The sequence below is a fragment of the Macaca fascicularis genome, chromosome 14 (genome assembly GCF_037993035.2).
Source record: "Macaca fascicularis isolate 582-1 chromosome 14, T2T-MFA8v1.1".
NCBI classification, from domain to species: domain Eukaryota; kingdom Metazoa; phylum Chordata; class Mammalia; order Primates; family Cercopithecidae; genus Macaca; species Macaca fascicularis.
Window position 1 is genome coordinate 99367300 of NC_088388.1, and position 23874 is coordinate 99391173.

The 23874-nt window shown below is 35.1% G+C and overlaps 1 protein-coding gene across 3 annotated transcripts in view; it reads left to right on the forward strand.

Annotated features, from left to right (window-relative positions):
* CNTN5 (contactin 5) overlaps positions 1-23874 on the forward strand; it is a 1343675-nt gene that overhangs the window by 1283741 nt on the left and 36060 nt on the right. For all 3 annotated transcript variants that reach the window (XR_012422789.1, XM_005579428.4, XM_065528914.1), the window contains one exon: positions 9367-9476. Coding sequence is in view for 2 of the 3 variants with exons in the window: in XM_005579428.4 (XP_005579485.3) it covers positions 9367-9476 (110 nt within the window). In the remaining variant the exon portion in view is untranslated. The remainder of the gene's footprint in view (positions 1-9366; positions 9477-23874) is intronic.

The following is a 23874-nucleotide window of genomic DNA, read 5'->3' on the forward strand; positions in this document are numbered from 1 at the left end:
CACGTAAACAACAATATTGGTAATCCCTGCAGTATATCCCTTTCTCTGGGTGGACATTAAGCCAATCATCTTTGATTTGAAATTTAGATACTTTTATATTTTTTCAATATATATGTAAAGTAGATTTAAATAAATGCTTCATTTATGTGACAAATAAATATTTCTAACCCTATGCATAAAGCACTGTACTAATAAAGAAGTTTCAGACAGGCCTTTTTCTTGGAAGCTTTTCAAACACACCATGAAATCCTATGACAATCTTATGAATAGACATTATTGTCTCCATTATGTAGAAAGAGAAATTGACTTTCAGAAAAGTTACAGAACGTGCTAAAGGTTACACTGCTTGTAGCTGAGAATTAAATCCAGGTTTGTCTAACCACTAACTCCTTGATTTTTGTATAACATGCTGCCTTTACAGGCATGACCATCTTTAAATCACAAGATAGAACTCATAGGTAAGCAGTACCAAGTAGACAATACACCTATTTTCAGATGCGTAAACTGAAAAATGGTTATGCTTAATACATGGTAGAGCTACAGTGGAAACGCAGCTTCCTACATCAAAGATCCTGAGTTATTTTAAGTTTTAACAAAAAAATTCAATTTTCTGGGTGAGAAAAGTATAATAATAGATTTAGCTTCTTAAAGTTAGCAGATTTTCTTCTTAGTCCTTCTTCTATTCAAATGTAGGATTTCAACTGACCTTACAAATGGGGAAAAAAATGAGAAAAGGAAAAAACAGACTTATGTTTCCTAAATTTACAAATGACTGAGAAAATATTCCATCAAAGGCAGCATTCATTTTACCCTCCCAATCAGTGTGGTAAATATAAACTAACCTTTATACTTCCTCTGTGCCCAGGACTTGAACAGCTCAAGAGTATTATTCATAATTAATAATTTTATCTCCCATGAAGCTCATAGCTTCACGGGGGATATAAATATAGTAATGTGAATATTAAAAAACAAAGATAATGGTTGATTTATGGAAGATGTAGCTTTTCAATAGTAAGCTGCCTCATATTTTTGTAATATAGAGCCAAATTTTAAAGCAGAATCAGAAAGTTTATCTTAGCATAACAATAGCCAGGGAAGTGAAGAATCAAGTAATGGCAAGGAACTATAGGTATTCTGATGAGATACTCATTGCACTTAGCATCTCAGATTTCTAAGGTGTTTTCAGATAAAGCCCGTAGGCCATGTTACTTATGTTATCTAACGTAAAGGTTAAAATCAAATATGAAATTGGAATCTCAAGCCTTAATCTACATTTATGGAAACTGAGTCTCAGAGAGGTTAAGTAACATACTCAAATTCACACCAGTAAGTGACAGTTACAAGAAATGATAGTAAGTAGCAGAGCTAGGATTTTAACCACGTCTATATGACTGGAAAGCACATTTTTTAACTATTACACTATACTGCCTCATCAGGAATGTATACAATAATGATATTTTCTATTATTTATTGCTCAAAAGATCTATTTTGAAGTACATGTGTTATTCAGGAGTGCATATTCTTTTTCCTTTTAAAATGTTGGAACCTAATTATCAATTATATAGCATCAAAGGTCACATGAGAGATTAATTGGAGAAGTTTGTGAGCATGCTTTTTATAGTAACAACAGTGCTGCCTGTAAGAAATTCAGCTTTGTAATTTCTTTGTCAGCCTTTGCTTTGAAATTAATTTATAGCAACCACCTTGAGTTTTTTTACTTTGTGTTTTCTTAAACTTGAAATGGCTTGCCTTTGGAGATTTCTCTTTCAAGCTAGATAGAAAACGTGCATATTTTCTTTTAAAGACACTGAGGTTATTCCTGTAACATATTTCATAGTAATGTAACACTTCATTTATTTTAGTCAACTGAAATACAAAATATATTCGGCAAATTAAATCTGGACAGAGTCCTTTGTTCTGACAATGAAATTCAAGCATGTATTTGGCATTTACTCACTAATTAAGTTTACAAATTTGGAACTTTATATGAGTAAAGTGTTAGCATCATTAGAGTGTGTCAACCAAGAAAGGCAGGACAAGGGAAAAGACAAGCATTTACCTGGAGTTAGCGGAACCTGAGTTCAAATCTGATCACACTAACTAGACCATCTTGGGCAGTTTATTCAACTTTCTGAGGCTTAGCTTCCTCCACTTTAAAAATGAAGGTCTCAAAATAGAACATCTCTGGAATCTTGTACAAATCTAAAATTAAAACTCTGTCAATTTATTCTATATTCTAAAACATCATTTTAGCCGGGAGCAGTGGCTTACGCCTACTATAATCCCAACACATTGGGAGGCTGAGGCAGGAGGATCACTTGAGCCCAGGAATTTGAGGCTGCAATGAGCTATGGCTTTTATGGCACCACTATATTGCAACTTGAGTGAAAGAGTGAGACCCTGTCTCAAAAAATTAAGTGGATTAAAATAAAACATTCTTTTTAACAATTGTCTTAGTACAGATAGTAATAATAGATCCACTTTTGCTATACAATAAAAAGGGAAAACCAACATCCTTTTTTAGTCACTTCACAATTTGCTTTACTTAAAAAGGAGTGAGCATTTCCAAGATTAAACCATTTTTAAAAAGAGGAAAGGCCTGTAATGCCCTTGTAAAATAACGTATTACACTCTTAGACTCTTGCCAGTGCAGGTTTCTCCCCTCTATGTCTATGGATGTTCAGACAGCTTCACAGTGTGTCTTTTATCATTACACTCTTGCCCAAAGCCCAACTAATCTGAGCTAGATTGTATTTCTCCATAAGACAAATCCTGCTTCCTTATTCTTCCGTTAACCCAATCCACTTGTTTATCACCTCAAAATCCCTCCACATTCTTAGATACAGTAAAGATCAAGAGGAGTGAGACCGCCTTTCTATTTCCGTTTACAGGCTTAGTTCTTCCTCTTCCTTTCAAGATTACAGCTACATGCCTTAAGCACTGTGAAAAAGCCACCTTTTCACAGCTGACACCAAGCTGGGAAGAAAAATGTCAAATGCAGCTACCAGAATTTATGTTATTGGGAGGGAAGCATAGAACAGAAAAACGTACAAGGCACACCTTACACTACTACTTCTCAACCTGTTTCCCAGTGGAACATGGATAACAGATGACATTCATACCCAGAACATGCTTTTATACGTGTTTATGTGCATTCTCCATTCTCTCTATCCCTTTCTTTTCCTCTCAATAAAGTATCTCAGAATGCAAATACAATTACATTATTTCAGAGAAAACCTTGAAGTGACATGTTTTTCAAAGAAATCATCATTTACAAATGTTGATGCTTGATCAATAAATCACTTGGGATATGACCTTAAGTCTCACAACTCTGAGGTTTAGTATTGCCTTAGAGTACTCTCAGAAAAAGTTTCAAATGTTTTTTCTGCTAACCTTTCAATGTTGCCACAAGAGAAGCGACCCTTAATGACTCTGTCAGTGCCAAACGGCATCTGACATAAGCCCTGGAGAAGAGAGATATTTGCCTGCCAAGATATCCATGTACCCTGTACATGTGTCAAATATCTTTGCCATTTAAACCAAGCAAGGTTTATGGGCCTTCCTAAGCCTGACTTCAGACCTCTAGGGTATGATATAATTCTATACAACACCCTTATTTTGGAAACAATTCCGTTTGTTATAAAAAGAACAGTGAAATTCCAAAATAAGTTCTCAAAATGCATGGTAAAACTGATGAAAAATAATTCTTTTCCAAGATAAAAACATTAAATTGGCTTTGTCTTCCACATTTCAAGAAATAATGAATACTCAAACATACCCATTTTCCACTTAGTTCTTCTCACCGTAACTTCAGAAACGAAAAGAACTGGAGCATTCAATTAAACCTAATGGAAAAACAGAAGAAAATTTGATATAGTTAATTATAGGTTGAAAGATTTATTCACTTGTGATGTGCTTGATCCTTTATCCTTTCTAGTTTTCTTGGCTTTTGCCTTATCTGTAAAAAATGTCCTGCTCATATATTTATTAAACCTAAAAAGCCTGTCCTCATTTGCAGAAAATGATATACAATTATCTCATTGCAAGTGGAGCTACCACAGCCCAAATTAAAACCTAACATTCCTAAGGTGTTATTCTCCAGATCCATCCTTAGCTGAAACTGAGCTCAGTGGGATTTATGTGAACTTGAAAATTAATCAATTGACATATTAGTTGTAAAATACAAGAAATAATTTCCTGTCTTTTCCAGATGATCTATTTGGATTAGTGCCTATAAAAGTTCAACTGCAGTTGTCTTCACCGAATTTTTAAATAATGAAACCATACCTTTTCTCTCCAGGAGTTTATTAAACTCTCTTTTGATTAATGCTGTTGCTCTAGGGGTCTCTTGGGAAGGGATCTCTTGGGAAGTCAGGTGTATAGTCAATATTACAAGCACATACCCCAATATGACATGAAGATCTCCAGCTGCTAGGTCACTTCATACAAATGTATCATCTAAATTCATGAACATGGTAATGTTGTTCAACATTTTTAATCTAAAAGAAACAAACCTATCAATCAGCCTGTCCACTACATATCCCAAGATTACAGTGAAGGAGTTAGCCATGGCCTAATTAATATCATCACAAGTAACAGGAAAAAAAAAAAAGAAAGAGGTTTCCTTCTAAGTCTTCGATTCCACTAGATAGAATGCTAGTACAGTCTCAGAAATAAGTTTCTGAACTTTTATTAAATTACCCCAGTGTAAGAGATGGGAGTGAGAGTGGCAGAATACATCCTGTGATTTAGAGATCAGGAGAGTTTCAGAGATGCCTGAATATGACATGACTGAGGAGGAGCTGTGCAGCTGAGGTTCAAAATTACCAGGGAGTCTATGAAACAGGAACCAAAGGAGTTGATAGTGAGCCTGTGGCAGGATTAAGCGGGTGATAATGGGGATATAGATGGTTTCTCACAATACCTAGAAGTAGAGAGCCCAAGTAGGGAGCCCAACACAAACATTCTTGAGAGAAGTCAGATGTGGAGGGGCAAAAAGGGAAAGAGAGAAATAGAAAAGGAAAAAGCATCAGGTGAGTATAACAGAGACATAGGCACAGAAGCAGAACAGTGTGGTGCTCAGAGCCTGACTGCCTGTGTTCAAATCCTCCCTCCACATTTAAGCAGCTGTGGGATCTTGAGTAAGTAGCCTAACCTCTCTGCCCCTTGATTTCTTCATCTGAAAAAATGCTAGTAGTAGTAACATGGTTGTTGGGAAGATTAATTAAGACATGTAAAGAATTAATAACAGGGTTTGAAACACAGGAGAACCTCAATAAATAGCAATTATTAGTATTTTGAGTGATCCCTTCATCTCTTTTGTCTTTTTGTTTACTTCTAATCTTATTCTATCCATTCCTCTGTCAGTTATTTGGAGGCAATTGAGCAATAAAAGAAGGAACTATCTGTGTTTTCTGTAAAACTTATTCTGTGACTCAAAATGGACTCTAGGAGGTGAAGAATGAGCCAGCCTCTTTCTTTATGCCAATTTAAAAACAGAGGAAAGAGCATTTGAGTCCCAAGTTCTAGTTGGAGCTTTTTCACAGCTAAAAGCAGAGTATGGATAAATCAACCTCTGTACGTTTTACTTTTCTAATCTGCAAAATGACAGCATGGATTTAAAACAGGTCCATTACCCCAAAGCACATAGGAGTGAGGTAAGAAATAAAAATAATAAAGTACTCCTTGTGTGAGATAATAGGGAGTAGTAGGAACTCTGGCATATGTAGAAGCACACACCCAGACTGAGGGAGTCCACCACTAAACCTCATCGGCCAACACTCAAGAATTTAGGCTTCATACCGTCTTCTTTCCCCCGCCCCCTGCAAGAGAAGCCAGAAATTCATCTTTTCTTTTTTTTTTTTTTAATTATACTTTAAGTTCTAGGGTACATGTGTACAACGTGCAGGTTTGTTACATATGTATACATGTGCCATGTTTGTGTGCTGCACCCATTAACTCGTCATTTACATTAGGTATATCTCCTAATGCTATCCCTCCCCCCTTCCCCCTCCCCACAATAGGTCCCAGTGTGTGATGTTCCCCTTCTTGTGTCCAAGTGATCTCATTGTTCAGTTCCCACCTATGAATGAGAACATGTGGTGTTTGGTTTCCTATTCTTGCGATAGTTTACTGAGAATGATGGTTTCCAGCTGCATCAATGTCCCTACAAAGGACACAAACTCATCCTTTTTTATGGCTGTATAGTGTTCCATGGTATATATGTGCCACATTTTCTTAATCCAGTCTATCATTCATGGACATTTGGGTTGGTTCCAAGTCTTTGCTATTGTGAATAGTGCTGCAATAAACATACGTGTGCATGTTTCTTTATAGCAGCATGATTTATAATCCTTTGGGTATATACCCAGTAATGGGATGGCTAGATCAAATGGTATTTCTAGTTCTAGATCCTTGAGGAATCGCCACACTGTCTTCCACAATGGTTGAACTAGTTTACAGTCCCACCAACAAAATTCTTATTTTCAAATGTTGACTTAAATTAATTTAACACATGATGTAGACAAACAAAACATGACTAAAGACTCACTGCCCCTGCATTTGTGACTTTGGAGCCAAATGACTTCTAGAGTCCTTTCTAGTTGTAACTTTCCATCAATCGGTTACAGTGGGATGCTCAAAGCGAATGGCCAGTTTTAATGCAAACTAGATGTTCTGTGATCCAGTTAGTTACTTCTCTCTGCAGACCAATTTTTGACCTAGTTGAAAATGTTCACTTGGGTATACATATTACATACTAAAATTTCTGGGAAAATCTGACTGAGGTCACTCTTTTTACATGCTGAAATTCCTAATTCAGGTCAACATAGATCAACTTCCGATACCACTCAGGGATCTTCAATCTTTTGGCTTCCTTGGGCCACATTGAAAGAAGAAGAATTGTCTTGGACCACACATAAAATACACTAACGATGATAGATGATAAGCTAAAAAAAAAAAGAAAAAAAAAGTTACAAAAAAATCTTATGTTTTTAGAAGTTCACAGATTTTTGGGGGGCCACATTCAAAGCTGTTCTGGGCCAAGCCTGGACACGCTTGATTAGATTAAGAGGGTGAAAAACGATTTAAAATGACTCTTCAGTTCTTGTTGATTGATTCACTGTCATTCAATTATATGAAATTATAACATGCAGCTCCCCAAAATGCAACTGTGAAATGTAGGTGTGATATGACCCCAATTTAAAATCCTTAGAGCTTTTAAATAAAAATTAAGGTGCTTGTTTGAGAAGCAGGTTTCTGAACATTTTTATTTACTTTTACTTTAATATTTTTTAAGCTTTCTGTGTGAGAACTACTTAAACTTGTACAGTAGTACTGAAAGTTGATAGAGAAATAATTCCTTTCTTTGGAGATAAAGAGATAGGGAAAAGTTGCTACCCCACCACATGTTTTGTGCTTCTGAAGTTATTTATCCCCCTGCAATCTTCTTTGACAAAGATGTAATTGCTTCAGCAATATAAAAGTGGAAAGAAAGCATTTGGCACACAAATCTCTGCAATGCATTTATTCTGAAGAGAAGTAAAACTGCTACTGAATAGCAAATGATATTCAAAGTGTGGTTTCCTTTCAAATAAACTGTATCCTAAATCCCAGAGATCAAGTTGTACACACCTCAAAAACATCAACATTCTTTCATTTACTTGCAAAATCAATAATTTTAACTCCTACTAAATAGCAATGGGGAAAAAATGTCCGTTGCAAGTCTGGTAATCAGAATTCTAGAATAAGATAGAAGATTTTTCCAGAATGCATGTTTTAAATTGGATAGATGCACAAATAATAGGGAGTTGGAAAGTGAGATGAGGGAAACCGCTGAGCAAAGGAAAATAATAAAAAAAAATTCAAAAGGTGACAGAATGAGCAATTATAATTTATACCATGGCAGTAATTAATGTCAGCTTCTGTGTAAAAATTAATGTGAATTCACCAAAGCACTTTGAGATGACACAATTATAGCATGTGTTTTTAACAAAGGTTTGGCCAAAAGAAAATAATTGCTTGGTGCAAACATGGACCAACCAAGTTTTTGCAGGCTCCTTTTGCAATAACAGGCTAGATATTTTTGACTGATATATTTCAATTAATAATATATAATAGTATTCCAGACACATGTATGACTAGCTTCTTTTAGAAAAGGAAACACCTCAGAAAATGATTATAGCTTCAATGTTGCCTTTTAACATTTTTATTTAGAACTCAATCTTTGCTATATGGTTCCCTAAATTGAAGAAAACAAAACAAAACAAAAATTTCACAGATGAAGCTGAGCTCTAATCAGTGATAAGGGGTTAGTACCAAAATCTCTACAATTTTTATGGAGTAGAATTTTTTAATAGACTTTTTACAGAACTGTTTGAACTAATGTATGGCCTTTATTCTGCCATTTCATTTAACGTGTGTTTGTGACACAGTATTTATGATTCAACCGTGTCAACACTAGAAATATTTTGTTCCTCACATCAAGTGCAGGCTCGAATAAAGTGCACCTTTTGATGGATGCCAGTCAGACGTTGTGTGTTTCAAAAAAATTAGTGTGAAAGGTCACTGAATGTAGAAACAAATGGAAAGGTGGTTTTGAGCCACAGCACTGAGCCCTTCAGGGACTTTCTTTTCCACCTGCACCTGTCTTAAAAGTCAATGCATGCCATTTAAATATCATGATTCATAGCATATTCCTTATATAATCATAAAAATGTTGTTTTCTGGTGGAACAACAAAAAGTGTCTAATGAAATTTAGATACTATTTATGCCTACACAGAATAAAAAATAAAATAATATGGTATTTTGTGAATGAACATATTTAACGCCAAGCACAGTACCAAATATTTTATATGCACTATTCTAATTAAAACCAACCTTTAAATCTATGAGATAAATACTCTTATTATAGTCATGTTATAGATGAGGGAACTAGGGCTTAGAAAGAGATAAAACAACTTACCCAAAGGTAAATAAATAGCTAAAAAAAATGTTTTAAGGCAAAAAGCAACAGCAGCAGCAACAACAAAAAAAGTAAACCTTGACGCCACAGTCCATTTTTACAGGCATTATGCTAGATTGGCAGAAAATTTAAGTTCCCCAGAAATGTCTTAGCCGATCCAAGGCTGAATGTCTTTGCTTGTCTTGCTAGATTTGTCATTTGTCATTGGTAAGGTATTGATGAGACTTGACCCAAGTATAGAAATCCAAAAGAATCACCTTTATATTTTGTTGTGTTTTTTATAACTACCACAGCCCTTCATTTCAAAAATAAGGTAAGAGGAAGTTAACACCTGACAGACTCACGTGCAATGCTTTGATGGACATAAACTTTTTATAACTGTGTTTTGTTTTCCTTCATACAGAACCCAGTGCTGCTCCCACAGATGTCAAGGCAACAAGTGTGTCTGTGTCAGAGATTCTTGTTGCATGGAAACACATTAAGGAGAGTCTAGGAAGACCACAGGGATTTGAGGTATGAACAGAATGATTGAAAATAAGCCTTATTATTTCTTCTGGCATCACATTCTCCTAAAGAGAGATCTCGGTGACACTTCAGAATTTCAACAGAATTTCTTTGAAATTTTGTTCTATGTTAAAGAAACTAAGAAATACTATTTTACTGACATCTGTTATGTTGCTCATTAACTGGTTTATTTTTCAGGACAATAGCTTCCATAGCACTATGCAAAGATGTTTTTAAAAGATGAAAATAGAGTTGTAGACAAAAGCAGGAGCTATAGGTAGATATTTAATGGTATCCAATTTACTGGTCATTTTAAAAGTTTTTGTGTCTTTCTTTCTAATAATTTAACGTATAAATACAAGTTTTCCTTTTGTACTTTCTTGGTATCTCTTACCCCCAGTGCTGAATTATCAAATTTTGCTTGGAATTTAATGATCTGTATTGTATCTATGTATTCAGATAGTTTCTTTTTGTCCCTTAAATGTTGCTATTTTTAAACATAGTTATTCCAGTCTTATAGTGGTGAATATTTCATATCAAATGAATAACACCAATGAAATTTTAGCCTCCAGAGAGACCAGCAGATTGTGAGTAGTCTGTGAACATGAATATTCTATGATAACAAGATTCTGCTTCTCACACAGCTCTTGTTCTTGTTCTTGCCTTGCTTGGCCAATCATGGAGAGGAATAAGGGGGATAATGTCTAAAAGACAAAAAGAATTAGCTTCTGACCCAAGACTTTAGTTGCATTTAAAAAGAATTTATTCTTACTTTTTCTCTGCTTCAGTTCCCATTAAGAGAAAATCATCTTGTGTTTTGAACAATGATCAAGTATAGGACTTGTACACTAACATGGTTTCCAGGCTGAAACATATTTTTAATTCTATTTGAGTTTTCAAATAATGCCTGATAATTATTTGATTAACATACAGGTGGTATTAGATAATGATTTCTATGATAAAGTATTTATACCATCTTTCTAAGAGTTACAGCAAAAACAATTTATGGGAAACCATTACCTACTTATACAATATCATGGACTTATTTCTACAATCTTGCTTCAATTAATTATTTGGAATAATTTAGTAAGTATCTCATTATGACTGCATGTTTATGTGATGAATATTTCTGTTTCTCCCTATCCTTCAGGAACCATGTTTGTTTATCATTAAATCTCAGCAAATGATAGTATATATATTTGGCCCATAACTGACCACAATAAATATACGTTGAATGAATGAATGAATGTGCAGAACAATTAGCCCCTTTCTATCCAACTGCAGAAAACATTGTGGTGGTTTTTCCAGTTTCCCTTCTCTATGGAGGAGGGACAGTGTGCCTCCTCCAGCTGCTGTGAGTGTTGACTGCTAATGGTTCTCAGCTCCCACTCTAGAGAATTGCCCTCCACGGAGGAGAGCTACATTACTTGGAAAGTGACCTCATCATACTTAGTCAGCCTAAGATCAATGACTGACTGATACTGGTCTCTTACCTCAGGGAGGAAACAACTTTATGGTGTAGTTTATGATACAGAGCCTTGCTGTATGCATCAGGCCAAAGCCAGATTTCCTGGAACCACATTCTTGCTCAGCTCCCTCTAGCTCCCTATTCTGAGTTCCTCCCTTTTTAATAGGTTTTACCTGTAAGCATCCTCATAGTAAATAATATGCACCAAAATCCCTATCTCAAGTTCTGCTTTTGGGGACTTCAACCAAAAAGAACTACATTAGTGTGAATTCACTCTAAACCTCTGAATCGGAACATCTGGGGCAGACGTCTGGGGTGTGTACTTTCAGAAAGCCACAAAGTATATTCTGGTGCATGGAAGAGTGACAATCCAGGCTCCTATATCTCAGAGGGATGTTCCTGTTATATAGCCAGTCACCCTCAAGCTTTTTTTTTTTTTACCTGCCCTATTAGCATGACCTTCAGACAACCATCATTATTCACCATGTTGACATCTCTCTGTGAGGTCCTGCAGAGATCACATGTGCACAATTCTTCCCTTCCTAAATATAAATCATTCATTCTTTAATTCAATAAATATTTATGTAGACCTATTAAGTACCAGACATTGAGCTAAATGCCAGGAACAAAACAATGAGCAAAACAAAGTCCCTGCTCTTATAAAGCTTATATTGTAGTAGGGAAGGCACACAATCAACAAACTAAGAAATAATCGTATGTTTGTTTTGTTTTTAAATATGTGATATACTTTCAGTTGATGATACAGGCTATGTAGAAAACTAGGGCAAGAAGGTAAAGAGTGAGAGAGTCTGATATTTTACAGAGGTTTGAGAAATCAACCTTTCTGTGGTTGTGACGTGTGAGTAGAGACATGATGTAATGAGAGACAGCAGAGAGAACAGCAAGCTCAAGAGCTCTGAAGTACTAGCACGCTGGACTTCTTCAAAGAACAGGAAGTGAGTAATTTTGGTGAGAGTAGGGAGCACAAGGAGAGTGGTAGCAGGATGATGATGAAGAGATTATCAGGACAAGGAACAGGTTTCTGGGGTCTTAGGAATCAGAGAAGTTCAGATTTCATCCAAAGTGTAAGAAGTCATAAAGTATTTCTAACTGGGAGGGACAAGTCAAGATCTGACATATGTAAAGCCTCTCTCAATCTAGAAGGTAGAGAATAGACCCTGGGGAGGACCTCAGAGAGAAGAGCAGAGGGGCAGCTGTTCCATCCTCAGTGACAATGAGGCTGCTTTCTACTAGAGTGGTAGCAGTGGAGTTGATAAGAAGTGGGCATTTTAAAATATATTTTGAATTGAAGTGAGACAGAATTTGACCACAAACTACATGTAGGCTATGAAAAAGATGAGACAAAGATAATTGCAGAGATATTTACCAAGAAAATAGGTAAATGACATTGTCATTCACAGAGATGAGGAACTCACAAAGAAGAGTGGGTTTTAGAGTGAAAATCAAGGATTCTGTTTTGGATCTTGAGTTAAGAGGAAGATTGGGGATGGAGCTATAACTATGGGAAATCATCAGAATATAAAGAGTTTTTATGCATATACTGGCTGAGATCACTGAATAGTTGATAAAGAAGGTGCCTGAGAATTGAGCTCTGGGGTGGCCCATAATTTGGAACTCAGCAAAGGAGAGGAGAGGGTCTGGCTGAAGAAACTAAGAAGGAGACACTGAAGAAATGCAGAAGCCAAGAGAAGAATTTCAAAATGGAGAGAATGTTCCATAGTGTCAAATGCTGCTGGGAAATTCAGAAAGATGAGACCTGAGATTGCCAGATGGATACAGCAATGTGGAGACTGTAAGTAACTTTGATGAGAGAGATTTTATGGAATGCTGATAATGAAGGCTTGGCTGGAGGTTAAGATCAAGATTACTCAAGAGTGACACTCAAGACCATCAGAACACAATGTTTTCACTAGATTGGCTTCATTCAAAATAACTTATTGCAAGCAAAAATGGAATATATTTAAAAACAGAACGTTAATAAGAATGAATCAAATTCTGGAACAATCATCATAATGACCACATTTCTGAATTAAAATAAATCAACAAAAATTCTGACAATGACTTTATACAAAAAAATGGGGACAGAATTCATGGGCATAGTAACTATTTCATTTCATAGTGCATTATAAATTGTAGTTTCAACATATAGCATCTTGTTACCAGAAAATAAAAATCAATATCTCATTAATTTGGAAATTCTTTGCTTTTTATAAATAGAACATAATTAAAACTTCGGCTAAATATGACATTAACTGTTATTTTAAGTATATTCTGCAAAGACTGTTTTTGATTTACACTGTTTCATAACTGAATAGCTGCATGTATATTTAACACTAAATATGATGTAGGTGAAACTTTCAGAATCTCTCTTACTCTCTCTTTTCTGTACTTTTTCTCTTGAAAGAGAGCTCTGCCTCTGTCCTTCACCGAACACATCTGGAATTTACTGCTCTCATCTTCTCCCCACTTATTTTTCTCTATCAAAAATGTCACTGAGTAAAAGATCTCCCTAATTATTACTAAAATATAATGAACCCAAAAAGCTTAACAATTTTTCTTACTTTTATCCTCTTTTTCACTCTATCCCTACCACCATCCTACCTAAATTTACTAATGGTCAAATTCAGAGCATGGTGACAATGAAACAAATATTGAAACAAGGGCAGTTGTCACCAAAACCAAAATTATCAGTTTCACATTTTACGTACTTATAATGTCAGTCCTATGAGTCACTTTTCTAGCCATAATTTTAACTTTCCCTGCAAAGTCTAAAACAGCAAGCTACTACAAAAGCATTAACTATGAACCATTTTGAAAACAGAGAAGACAGTGTTTTCAGCGGCCCCTCTTATTTTTCCCAAATCAGAACATAAATAAGATAGATAAGCTTCTGCTCGTATGAATGTTACATCCTAATGGGGGAAGACAATTTTTTAAAAAATCAAACAAATAAGTAACGAGATAAACTCTGATAACAATACACATGGAGGGTCAAAAGTATAGCAAACCTGGTTCCTGTGAGAACAGAAAGAAAGTGAAGCACTGGAAAATTAAAATAGTTGGAGGATTAGGTAGAGACAAGATATGTATAGATATATGGATTATGAAAAAAAAGTCTGTCTTGTATTTGAAGTGCAGTAGAAAGCCACTGAGACAATTTAAGGAGGGAAGTCATAATGTCCAATTTATGGGTTTTTTTTTTTTTAATCACTCTGGCTGCTCTTATGTGAAGAATGAAAGGGAGAGGAAAGAAAGGTCAGAGAATTGCAGTTAAGAGTTATCACAATAATCCAAGCAAGAAATGATTGTGGCCTAGACTTCAGCCATAGCAGTGGAGTGGGAGAGAAGCAGGTGTATTTTAGAGGCAGGACTGGCAAGATTTGCTGACTGATCTGATGTGGAGGAAAGAGAAATGATGATTCCTCCATCTCTGGCTTGGTCACATAGGTAAATTGTGACATTTACCAAAAAAAAATGAAGGAAGCTGAACAAAGAACAGATTTGAAGCTAGGAAATCAAGAGTTCTATTTAATCACATTGAATTTTTGATGCCTAGTGGAAATCTAAGAGGGTAAGTCAGATAGGCAGTAGAACATGCCAGTTTGGAGTCTAATTGAGAGAACAAGGCTGAAAACACAGAGGTGGCCATTATAGAAGTGATATTTAAAGCCATGTTGCCATAGGAAAGCATCAGAGGACAAAATTTCAAGAGGAGAGGAGAGAAGTAGAGAGGAGGGGAATGAGGGGGGCTATGCTATGTCCTGGAACACTCAGCATTTAGAAGTTGAGCTGAAGAGGAGGAATCAGCAAGGAGACTGGCAAGGAGAATAAATCAGTTTGGTAGCAGGAATACCACGTATGCATCAAAAAAGCTAAAGGAGTTGACCAAAAAGAGGGAACTGGCTAACTATGCTTAATGCTGCCAAGAGATCAAGTGAGATAACGATGGAAAAGTGCCTGTTTGGTTTACAGGTTATTGGTGACAACTTCCACAATCAAATAAATAATCAATATCCCTTATGTTGTCAATTAGTAACTTCAAGTTACAGACATTGAGTAACCTTAATAATGCCACTGCTTCTAAAGAATGGTTGGTGGAAATAGTTTGAGGGCAAAGGAACGTCATTTCAGAGCTCTCAGCCCATCAGCACCTTACTTGATGTGGAGTTTCCTGTATCTTGTCAGGACACCAAGGGGTTTTGATATTCATTCTTGTGTTGAGAATCACAGCTCTCCAGTGTTGGTATCAGAAATGGTTAAGAGTAAAATTCAACCTCTGAATATATTTTTGCACCGCATATTATAATGTGAGCAGAAGTAGCCACTGCAGAAAACTCTTTTAGCCTCAAACAAACAGAGTGAAAAGAAGTCAAGTTGAGACTTTAACATAGTGTTTGCCTTGATGTACCAGGCATTATAGAGAAGGTAAATAAGAAACAAGATATCATTTCTGAAGTCATGTACACAGATTTATTTCCTTCTAGAATATGTTTTCTGTCAAGGCCATACCCATGTTCCACTTTGAAACTGATGACTGTATCCCTGGAATATATAGTGTGGTGTTAACTAATAACACCTCAATGCATTTTCCTTAATAAATAATCAAACCAGAACCTATTTGTGATTCACTTGTCTCTGAAATCTTTGTATTTTCTTCTCTACTAATTGAGGGAAGCTACACTTGAGCAAGAGTCATTTGGAGAGAAGATGGCATCATTAAGGGCAATAAAGTCCTTAAATCTCTCATAGCCTTACCTGATCTCCCTCCTGCAAGTTGCTATTAGGCTTTCCCTTCCCACTTCTGACTGCAGGTTCTTCTGATTTGGTTGCAGCCTGACTCTGATTCTGACCCTAAGTTGACAGTCAAATGCCATCTCACATTTCCCTGACCTGACTTTATGTTTCATTTGAATCTCGTTAATTATTTATTCATTTATTTAACTAGTATTCATTAAACACCTGCTATGTTTTGATGCAGTATTCAGGCTGAAACAATAAATAAAACTGAGTTCCTGACCTTATGAAGTTTGCAGTCTAGCAATGGAGACTTTTTCTATTTTCTCGAGTTTTTGTATTTTGCTTCAATCCTAAACTAGGTTCTTGATCCTAACTTCTGGTAGCTCCTTTTGCTGATGACTTGGGTTTGATAATCTTTTCCCTGATGCATTTCTGTAGAACATCAGTAAGGATCTCAGTCAGAGGCTTCCCCTGGTAGCATTTGTCAATAATCTACTTACACTTGGCATTTTGGCCTTTCACAAGGAAGCTTCCGTTACAGCTTAATTGGTTTAAGAAATAATAAATCGAGCATTTTGACTTAAACTTATTTTCATTTTTAACTAACCCAACACTTTCAAGTACATGAAACAATTCAAATCAAATAGTGATTGATTTTTGTTATTAAACTGATGAACTGCTTTATCTAATAGAATGTTCATAGCAATTAAGATGGTAAGAATAGTTTTGCAAAAAGACAAGGTCAGAATGATAACAGCCCAGACAAAGTGATCGATGGTAAGAGGCTGGAGGACAATTTAGCAATTTTACCCCTTTCTGTTTCTGAGTGGATCCATCTGTGGACATCTTAAAAGGTCACAATTAGGCTACATGAGAACCCCACTGTGCAAAGAAAAATGGCGTCTCTTCCTTTCAACCAGCTGCCTCCTGAAAGGACAGCACTACCTCACAAAAAAGACCACCTGAAGAAATGAGAGAAAGAATATGAAATTCCAAATGTAGACATTAATCCATCTATTTGTATGTTTCAAATATTTGAGAAATTTTGTCAACATCTGCTTAGCACCACCCATTTGTAAATTTTGGTTACCTGCATGGAATTAGCTTGAAATTTTATGGCAGCAGGGACTAAATGTAGAAAGCACTGACACTGAGAGATGTGAAATGTCTAGCTTATGATATGCAGCATGGTTGAAAATTGAAAGTGGGCTGTATTTATTGAACAACTTTGATTCATGAATAACCATAACTGTCCCATCTGGATTGCCATCTCTGTCACTAGCCCATACAAGTAAATTATTAGGTTCAGTTTTGAATTTATGAACCCACCAGCATTAAGTGTCCTGTGAATGGTAAACCCTGAATCCTAGAGCAGAGTCCCTCAAGCTTTTCAGAACATAAAAGGATTTTTATGCGCATACAAATTCAGAGCAGATGCCACTCTGGCAAGAAGGAAGAGTAAAGGATAAGGCCAAATTTCATAATCATTTCTGTGATTTTCCCAGATCAGCAAAACAGACAAAGTAAATTGTGATAATGGAATGTTGGATGATTCATTTTTTTTCACTCCTTCACTCATCAAGCATTTATTCAGTATCAGGCACTATTCTGGGCACTGAGAATGTACATATAAATAAGATCTAGTCCTTACCCTCAAAAAGCTCACAGTCTAATATTGAGGGAGGTTTATGGGAAGTTAAAGTAAACAAAAAAGAAATACATTGGAACAATATAATTCTCGTGTCTATAATTATCCCAGGATTCCTTAGGATCCTGATCCTCTGAACGAACTGTGTGAATAAATTTGTGCCAATGCCCTATATGGGTGTAAGTTTCTCTGTTTTAATGAGAATATGCTTCTGTCCTGAAATTGTCCTTAATTTTCCAAATAAGTCAATGAATAAAAGTTATATTAACTGAATAAAATAGAAATGAAATTTTCAGTAGACATAATTTTTAAAATATTTATATTTCATATTCTGCCTGTGGAACAAAGTCTTCCATGATTGCCAAGTTTATGGTGCTTGTATTCATTCATCCCTTATTTTAAGATAATTATTAACTGTATTTTTATCTTTTTAATAGCTGGACTCATTTTAACAATAAGCAACAATGTATTTTGCAGCATGAGTTTAAGTGCACAGTGTCCTGGTTTCAATTCTGAACATTTTAGTGATTATTAAGAAAAAAAAAAAGACAAAACAACTTGTCCCATTTTACAATACTCACTAAAAGGCACCTCTAGCAACTTCTTTGCTTGGGCTACGTACAAGGTTCACGTGTTCATTTTAAACCTTCCAGAGGATATGCAACTCAGAAGTTCATTTTAGACATGTCACTAAAGCCATTTCCACTTATTGATTGCACTGAAAAGACACCAATTGTGTTTTGCTCTATAAAAGAAGTCGTGGTAGGGATTTCTTCAGGGCAGAAGGGACAAGGTTGTTGTTATTCTTTATTTTATGATCTGACTGTAATCATTAGAGTAGGAGACAAAACAAATGGGCCTCCCCGTTCTCTGACAACAACTCATGCTAGACAGATTGTATTTAATTTGTATAGTGAGGGGAGGAAATGTATTTGTGTGAAGATTGACTTTCAGATACAAGTTAAAGGGGAGAAAGAAGCTGAAATGAAGCTAGTCACCAGAAAGCTAACAATGATTGTTTTATTTTCCATATGCTATGTGGATAGCAGCCATTTTACAGAGCCTCTCTGGCTGTTTATTAATACTATGTAAAAGTAAGAATACAAAAAACTAAACAATAAGAAAAAATAAAATGCCATTTTTATCCTTTCTTTTCTGAAATTCTGAGGACTCTCATTTAAATCAAATAGCTTTTATCTATCATTAGATTTCTTTCTTGGCTTATTTTCATAGACTGTGAGGCTAACTAAAAATTATGTTTTGTGAAAATCATCAAATCAAAAGCAAATTGAAGTAATGTTTCCATTGTTTAACTTGTTCTTTTCTTGTCCTATTGAAACACAACTCTATAATTTTTATCAAAAATAGTTACTCACTTTACTGTGTTTTTGTTTCATTTGATTCTAGATGCGTGGCTTCGTGGTTGAAGTTCTCTAACCCAAACAACTTTAAAATTTTTTTTCTACGAAATTTTGACATAAACTATTTTATTTTCAAGACTATTAGGATATTTTCCTGAACATATTGTAGTAACACAAATGGAACCAAAAAAGTATTGATGATATGTTTTATCATATTCAGAAGTATTTCTCATTTTTTTCACTCTTCAACATGAATGTGAATTTACTGCACCACCTCTAAACACGGATTTCTAATTCCTAAACCCAGCCATCCATGAGTTCATCAAATGTCCATCCTCAGTTTCACTCTATTATGTAATGCACATTTGTAGAAGCAGAGCATCCATGCAAAAAAAAAAAAAAATGGAATCAGAAATGTAGATAGCCATTTATTTATAATTGACATTCTAAGAATGTCAATTACTAATGGACTAACTGCCAATTACTAAAGAGTTGAGACTTTATTTTCCAAAGGGCAGAGCTTTTAAACAAATCTACACACAGAAAAGTGCACAAATTATTTCATTTTACAAATACTTGCACATTTTTGTTGAAATTTTCTGAGAACAGCCCATATAAAAATTTCTAAATTGTGAAAAAAATCTTCTCCCTTTGAAAGCTGGGTTTATACCTTAAGCACCTGACAATGTACCTGTGATAGAGGAGTGCTAAATCTATGAGTGTTGGACAGATACAGACATGGGCTTGCTTAATAAACTAGGAAATGAAGAAATTGTATAAGGTGAACCCAAAATAAAAGGTTTACAAAATATATACTTAGCATTATAAGAATTCTAATTGCTAATTGAGTAAATGCCAATTACTAAATAGCTGAGACTTTATTTTCCAAAGAGCAAGGCTTTTTTCTTTACATCTGCATACAGACAAGTACACAAATCATAAACGTATAGTGATAGCTGAATGAATTACTATGAAGTAAATACACTTGTCTAACCATAATCCAGTCCATGAAGCAGAACATTACTAAGCCCCAGAGATCCAATTCAGGTCTCCTACAGTCACTCTCCTAATTCTTATCCCAAAACAACACTATCCTTTTTTTTTTTTTTTTTTTTTGAGATGGGGTCTCGCTCTATTGCCCAGGCTGGAGTGCAGTGATGCAATCTCGGCTCACTGCAACCTCCACCTCCTAGGCTCAAGTGATTCTCCTGCCTCAGCCTACTGAGTAGCTGGGATTACAGGCACATGCCACTGTCCCCAGGTAATTTTTGTATTTTTAGTAGGGATGGGGTTTCACCATGTTGCCCAGGCTGGTCTTGAACTCCTGACTTCAGGTGATCCACCTGCCTCAGCCTCTTAAAGTGTTGGGATTACAGACATGAGCCACTGCTCCAAGCTGACTTCCCTTTTTTCTTAAAGATAAAATTAAATGGATTTATCATGTACATGCTTTGAAGTATATATATATATGTCATACAATGACTAAATCTAGCTAATTAACATATGCAGATAGTTATCATTTTTAGGTGAGAAAATCCACTCTCAGCATTTTTAGAGAATGCAATATATTATTAATTATAGTCACAATGTTGAACTTATTGATCTTATCTGAAATTTTGTATTCTTTAACCACTCCCCAGTCCCAGCCCTCCCAATCATACTAACCCCTGATAAACACCATTTTGCTCTCCACTTTTATGAGATCAACTTTCTTAGAGTCCACATATGGGTAAGACCATGTGGTATTTGTCTTTCTGTGCCTGGCTTATTTAACATAATGGTCGTCAGATTCATTCATGTTGTTGCAAATGGCAGGATTTCTTTCTTTTTAATAGTTGAATGGTGAATATAATTTCTCTGTGTCTATATAACACATTTTCTTTATCTGTTCATCTGTTGATGGACAAGATATGATTCTGTGTGTTGGCTATTGTGAATAGTGTTGCAATAAACATGAGAATGCAGATGTCTTTTTGACATACTGATTTCATTTTATTTGAATATATGCCAAGTAGTGAGATTGCCAGATTATATAGTAGTTCCATTTTTAATTGTGGGGGGAGCCTCCACACTGTTTTCAATAATGGTCGTACCAATTTACATTCCTATCAATGGAGGGTGAGGGTTCCCTTTTCTCTATTTGTTTTCTTTTGACTTTTTGATAAGAGTTATTCTAATGTGTATGCGGTGACATCTCATTGTGGTTTTTCTTTTCATTTCCCTGATGATTAGTGAGATTGAGCATTTTTCCATATACCTGTTGGCCATTTGTATCTCTACTTTTGAGAAATGTCCATTCAAGTCCTTTGCCCATTTTTTAACCGGGTAATTTGTTTTCTTGCTATTGAGTTGAGCTGCATATATATTTTGAATGTTAATCCCTTATCAAATGTAGAGTTTGCAGATATTTTCACCCATTCTGTAGGATGTCTTTTCACTCTGTTGATTGTGGCTTTTGCTGTGCAAAAACTTTTTAGTTTGATATAGTCCCATGTTTTTTGGGGGTTGGTTTGTTTGGTTTTGGTTTTGGTTTGTGTGTGTGTGCTTTTGTTGCCTGTGTTTTTTGGAGTCATATCCAAAAACTCATTGCCCAGATCAAAGTCATAGGACTTTTCTCTACATTTTCTTCTAGCAGTTTTACAGTTTTATATCTTATGTTTACATCTTTCATACAGTTTGCATTGATTTTTTTATATGGTGGAAGCTGAAGGTCTAATTTCAGTCTTCTGCATGTGGATATCCAGTTTTTGCAGAACCATTTCTTAAAGAGACTATCCTTTCCCCATTGTGTGTTCTTGGCACCTTTGTCAAAAACCAATTGATCACAAATATGTGGATTTATTTCCTGGCACTTTATTCTGTTTCATTGATCTATGTATCTGTTTTTATACCAATAGCATGCTGTTTTGGTTACTATAGCTTTGCAGTAAATTTTGAAGTCAGGTAGTTTGATACCTCCACTTTAATTATTTTTGCTCAAGATTGCGTTGGTTATTTGGGGTCTTTTGTAGTTCTCTATGAATTTTATGATTGTGTTTTCTATTTCTGTAAAAAAAAAATGCCATTAGAATTTTGATAGAGAGTACAATGAATCTATAGATCCATTTAGATACTATGGACATTTTAACATTAATTTTTCCAATCCATGAACATGGGATTTTTTTCTATTTATGTCTTCTTTGATTTTTTAATCCATGTTTTATAGTTTTTAATTTAGAAATCCTTCATCTTCTTGCTTAACTTATTCCTAAGTATTTTATTTTTTTGTAACTATTTTAAATAGGATTGTTTTCCTGATTTCTTTTTCAGGTAGTTCATTATTGGTATATAAAAACACTACTAAATTTTGTATTTTTTTAATCTTGTAATTTTCATGAATTTGCTTATCATTCCTAAGAGTTTTTTGGCAAAGTCATTAGTGTTTTCTATATATTAGATTGTTGCCTGCAAACAGGGACAACTGACTTCTTCCTTTTCTATTCTAAAGCTTTTTTCTTTCTTTCTCTTGTGTATTTGCTCTGGCTAGGACCTACAGTACTATGTTGAGGAGAAGTGGCAAGAGTAGGCGTCCTTGTCTTTTTCAAGACCTTAAAGGAAAAGCTTTCGGCATTTCCCTGTTTAGAATGATGTTAGTTGTGTGTTTGTTATTTATGGCCTTTATTGTGTTGAGGTACATTTCTTCTATACCTAATTTGTTGAGAATTTTTACCATGAAAAAATGTTGAATTTGTCAAATGCTTTTTTGCATTTATTGAAATGATCATATGGTTTTTGTCTTTCGTGATGTATTACATTTATTGATTTGCAAATATTAAACCATCCTTACATCCCCACACTTGATAATAATAAATGATTATTTAAATGTGCTGTTGAATTTGCCTTGCTAGTATTTTGTTGAGGGTTTTTGCATGCATATTAATCAGGGATATTGGCATACAGTTGTTTTATTTATTTATTTATTTTTTTGGTGTCCTTGCCTGGCTTCGGTATCAGGGTGATGCTGTGCTTGTAAAATGAGTCCGACAGTATTCCCTCCTCTTTCACTATCCTGACTTCTAACAACGCTACCTGGTTTTTACCTTTACCAGTCTTTGAAATCATCTGGAGCTTTTTATGTCTTGTATTTTTCACTCAACACTATGTTGGTAAGAGTTACCCATATTGTAACATGTGAGTGTAGGTAATGCTGTCTTCTAAACTACATCGTGTGAGTAACCCCCCAAGTAATTTATCATTCTACCATTGACGTACATTAAGGTTGTTTCCAGTTGGGTCTGTTATGAATAACACTATACAAAGTAATTTCAGGAGAATTATCTATTTTACAATATTGAGTTCCCTAATTCATAATCATGGTACATTCCACTTTTTTAAGCCTTCTTTGAGCTTTGTCAATATATAGGTCTTGAAAGTCTTTTCTTAGATTTTTCTCTATTTTACTGTTTGGTGCCATTTTAACTTATCCTGTATTAAATTTAGATTTCTTTAACTTTGTGTTATGAAATTTTTTTAAATATCTGAAATGTAATATACAGAAGAGTATAGTGAATTTCTACAAACTTAACATTTACCTTCATCTATTACGAATGAATGAATAATCTGTTTTGTGTGTAATGCCAGTCAATCTCCTATATTATTTTGAAGCAACTGTCAGCCATTATACTGTTTCACAAAACATATTAAAAATCTCTAAAGTATATGCTTTTTAAAAAATTGCCACCTCTCTGCTTCCTGAGAACATGCAGGTTAGAAAATGTACTCAGTGTAAAACGCTACGAACTAAAAAAACACACCTAATATAACTCTATCCTCAATGTTTCTCTTGGTCTCTGCCTACATTACTTACTAGGTTCTCCAATGTTTATCTCTGAGCAAGCATAGTTTATCATTCAGCCAAGGATTTAACAGGCTTTATACTCAGGTTGTGGCTCCTATCCTTCCTGCAGTTCTCTCACTTCCTGAATTTCTATTTTGTATTTTCAACTGCTCTTTCTGATAAACTTCCTTTGCTACTCCAACTGATAAAGCTGCGATCTTTTGCCACCATTGCCAGAGGGATTGAAGAACATCCACAAACAAAATAAGCCACAAACTCACAATTCTTATTTTTGCAGTTTCAGATTTTCAAGAGTAAATACTCCTTTAGCTTCTGTCTGCTTTTGGATGCTTGCC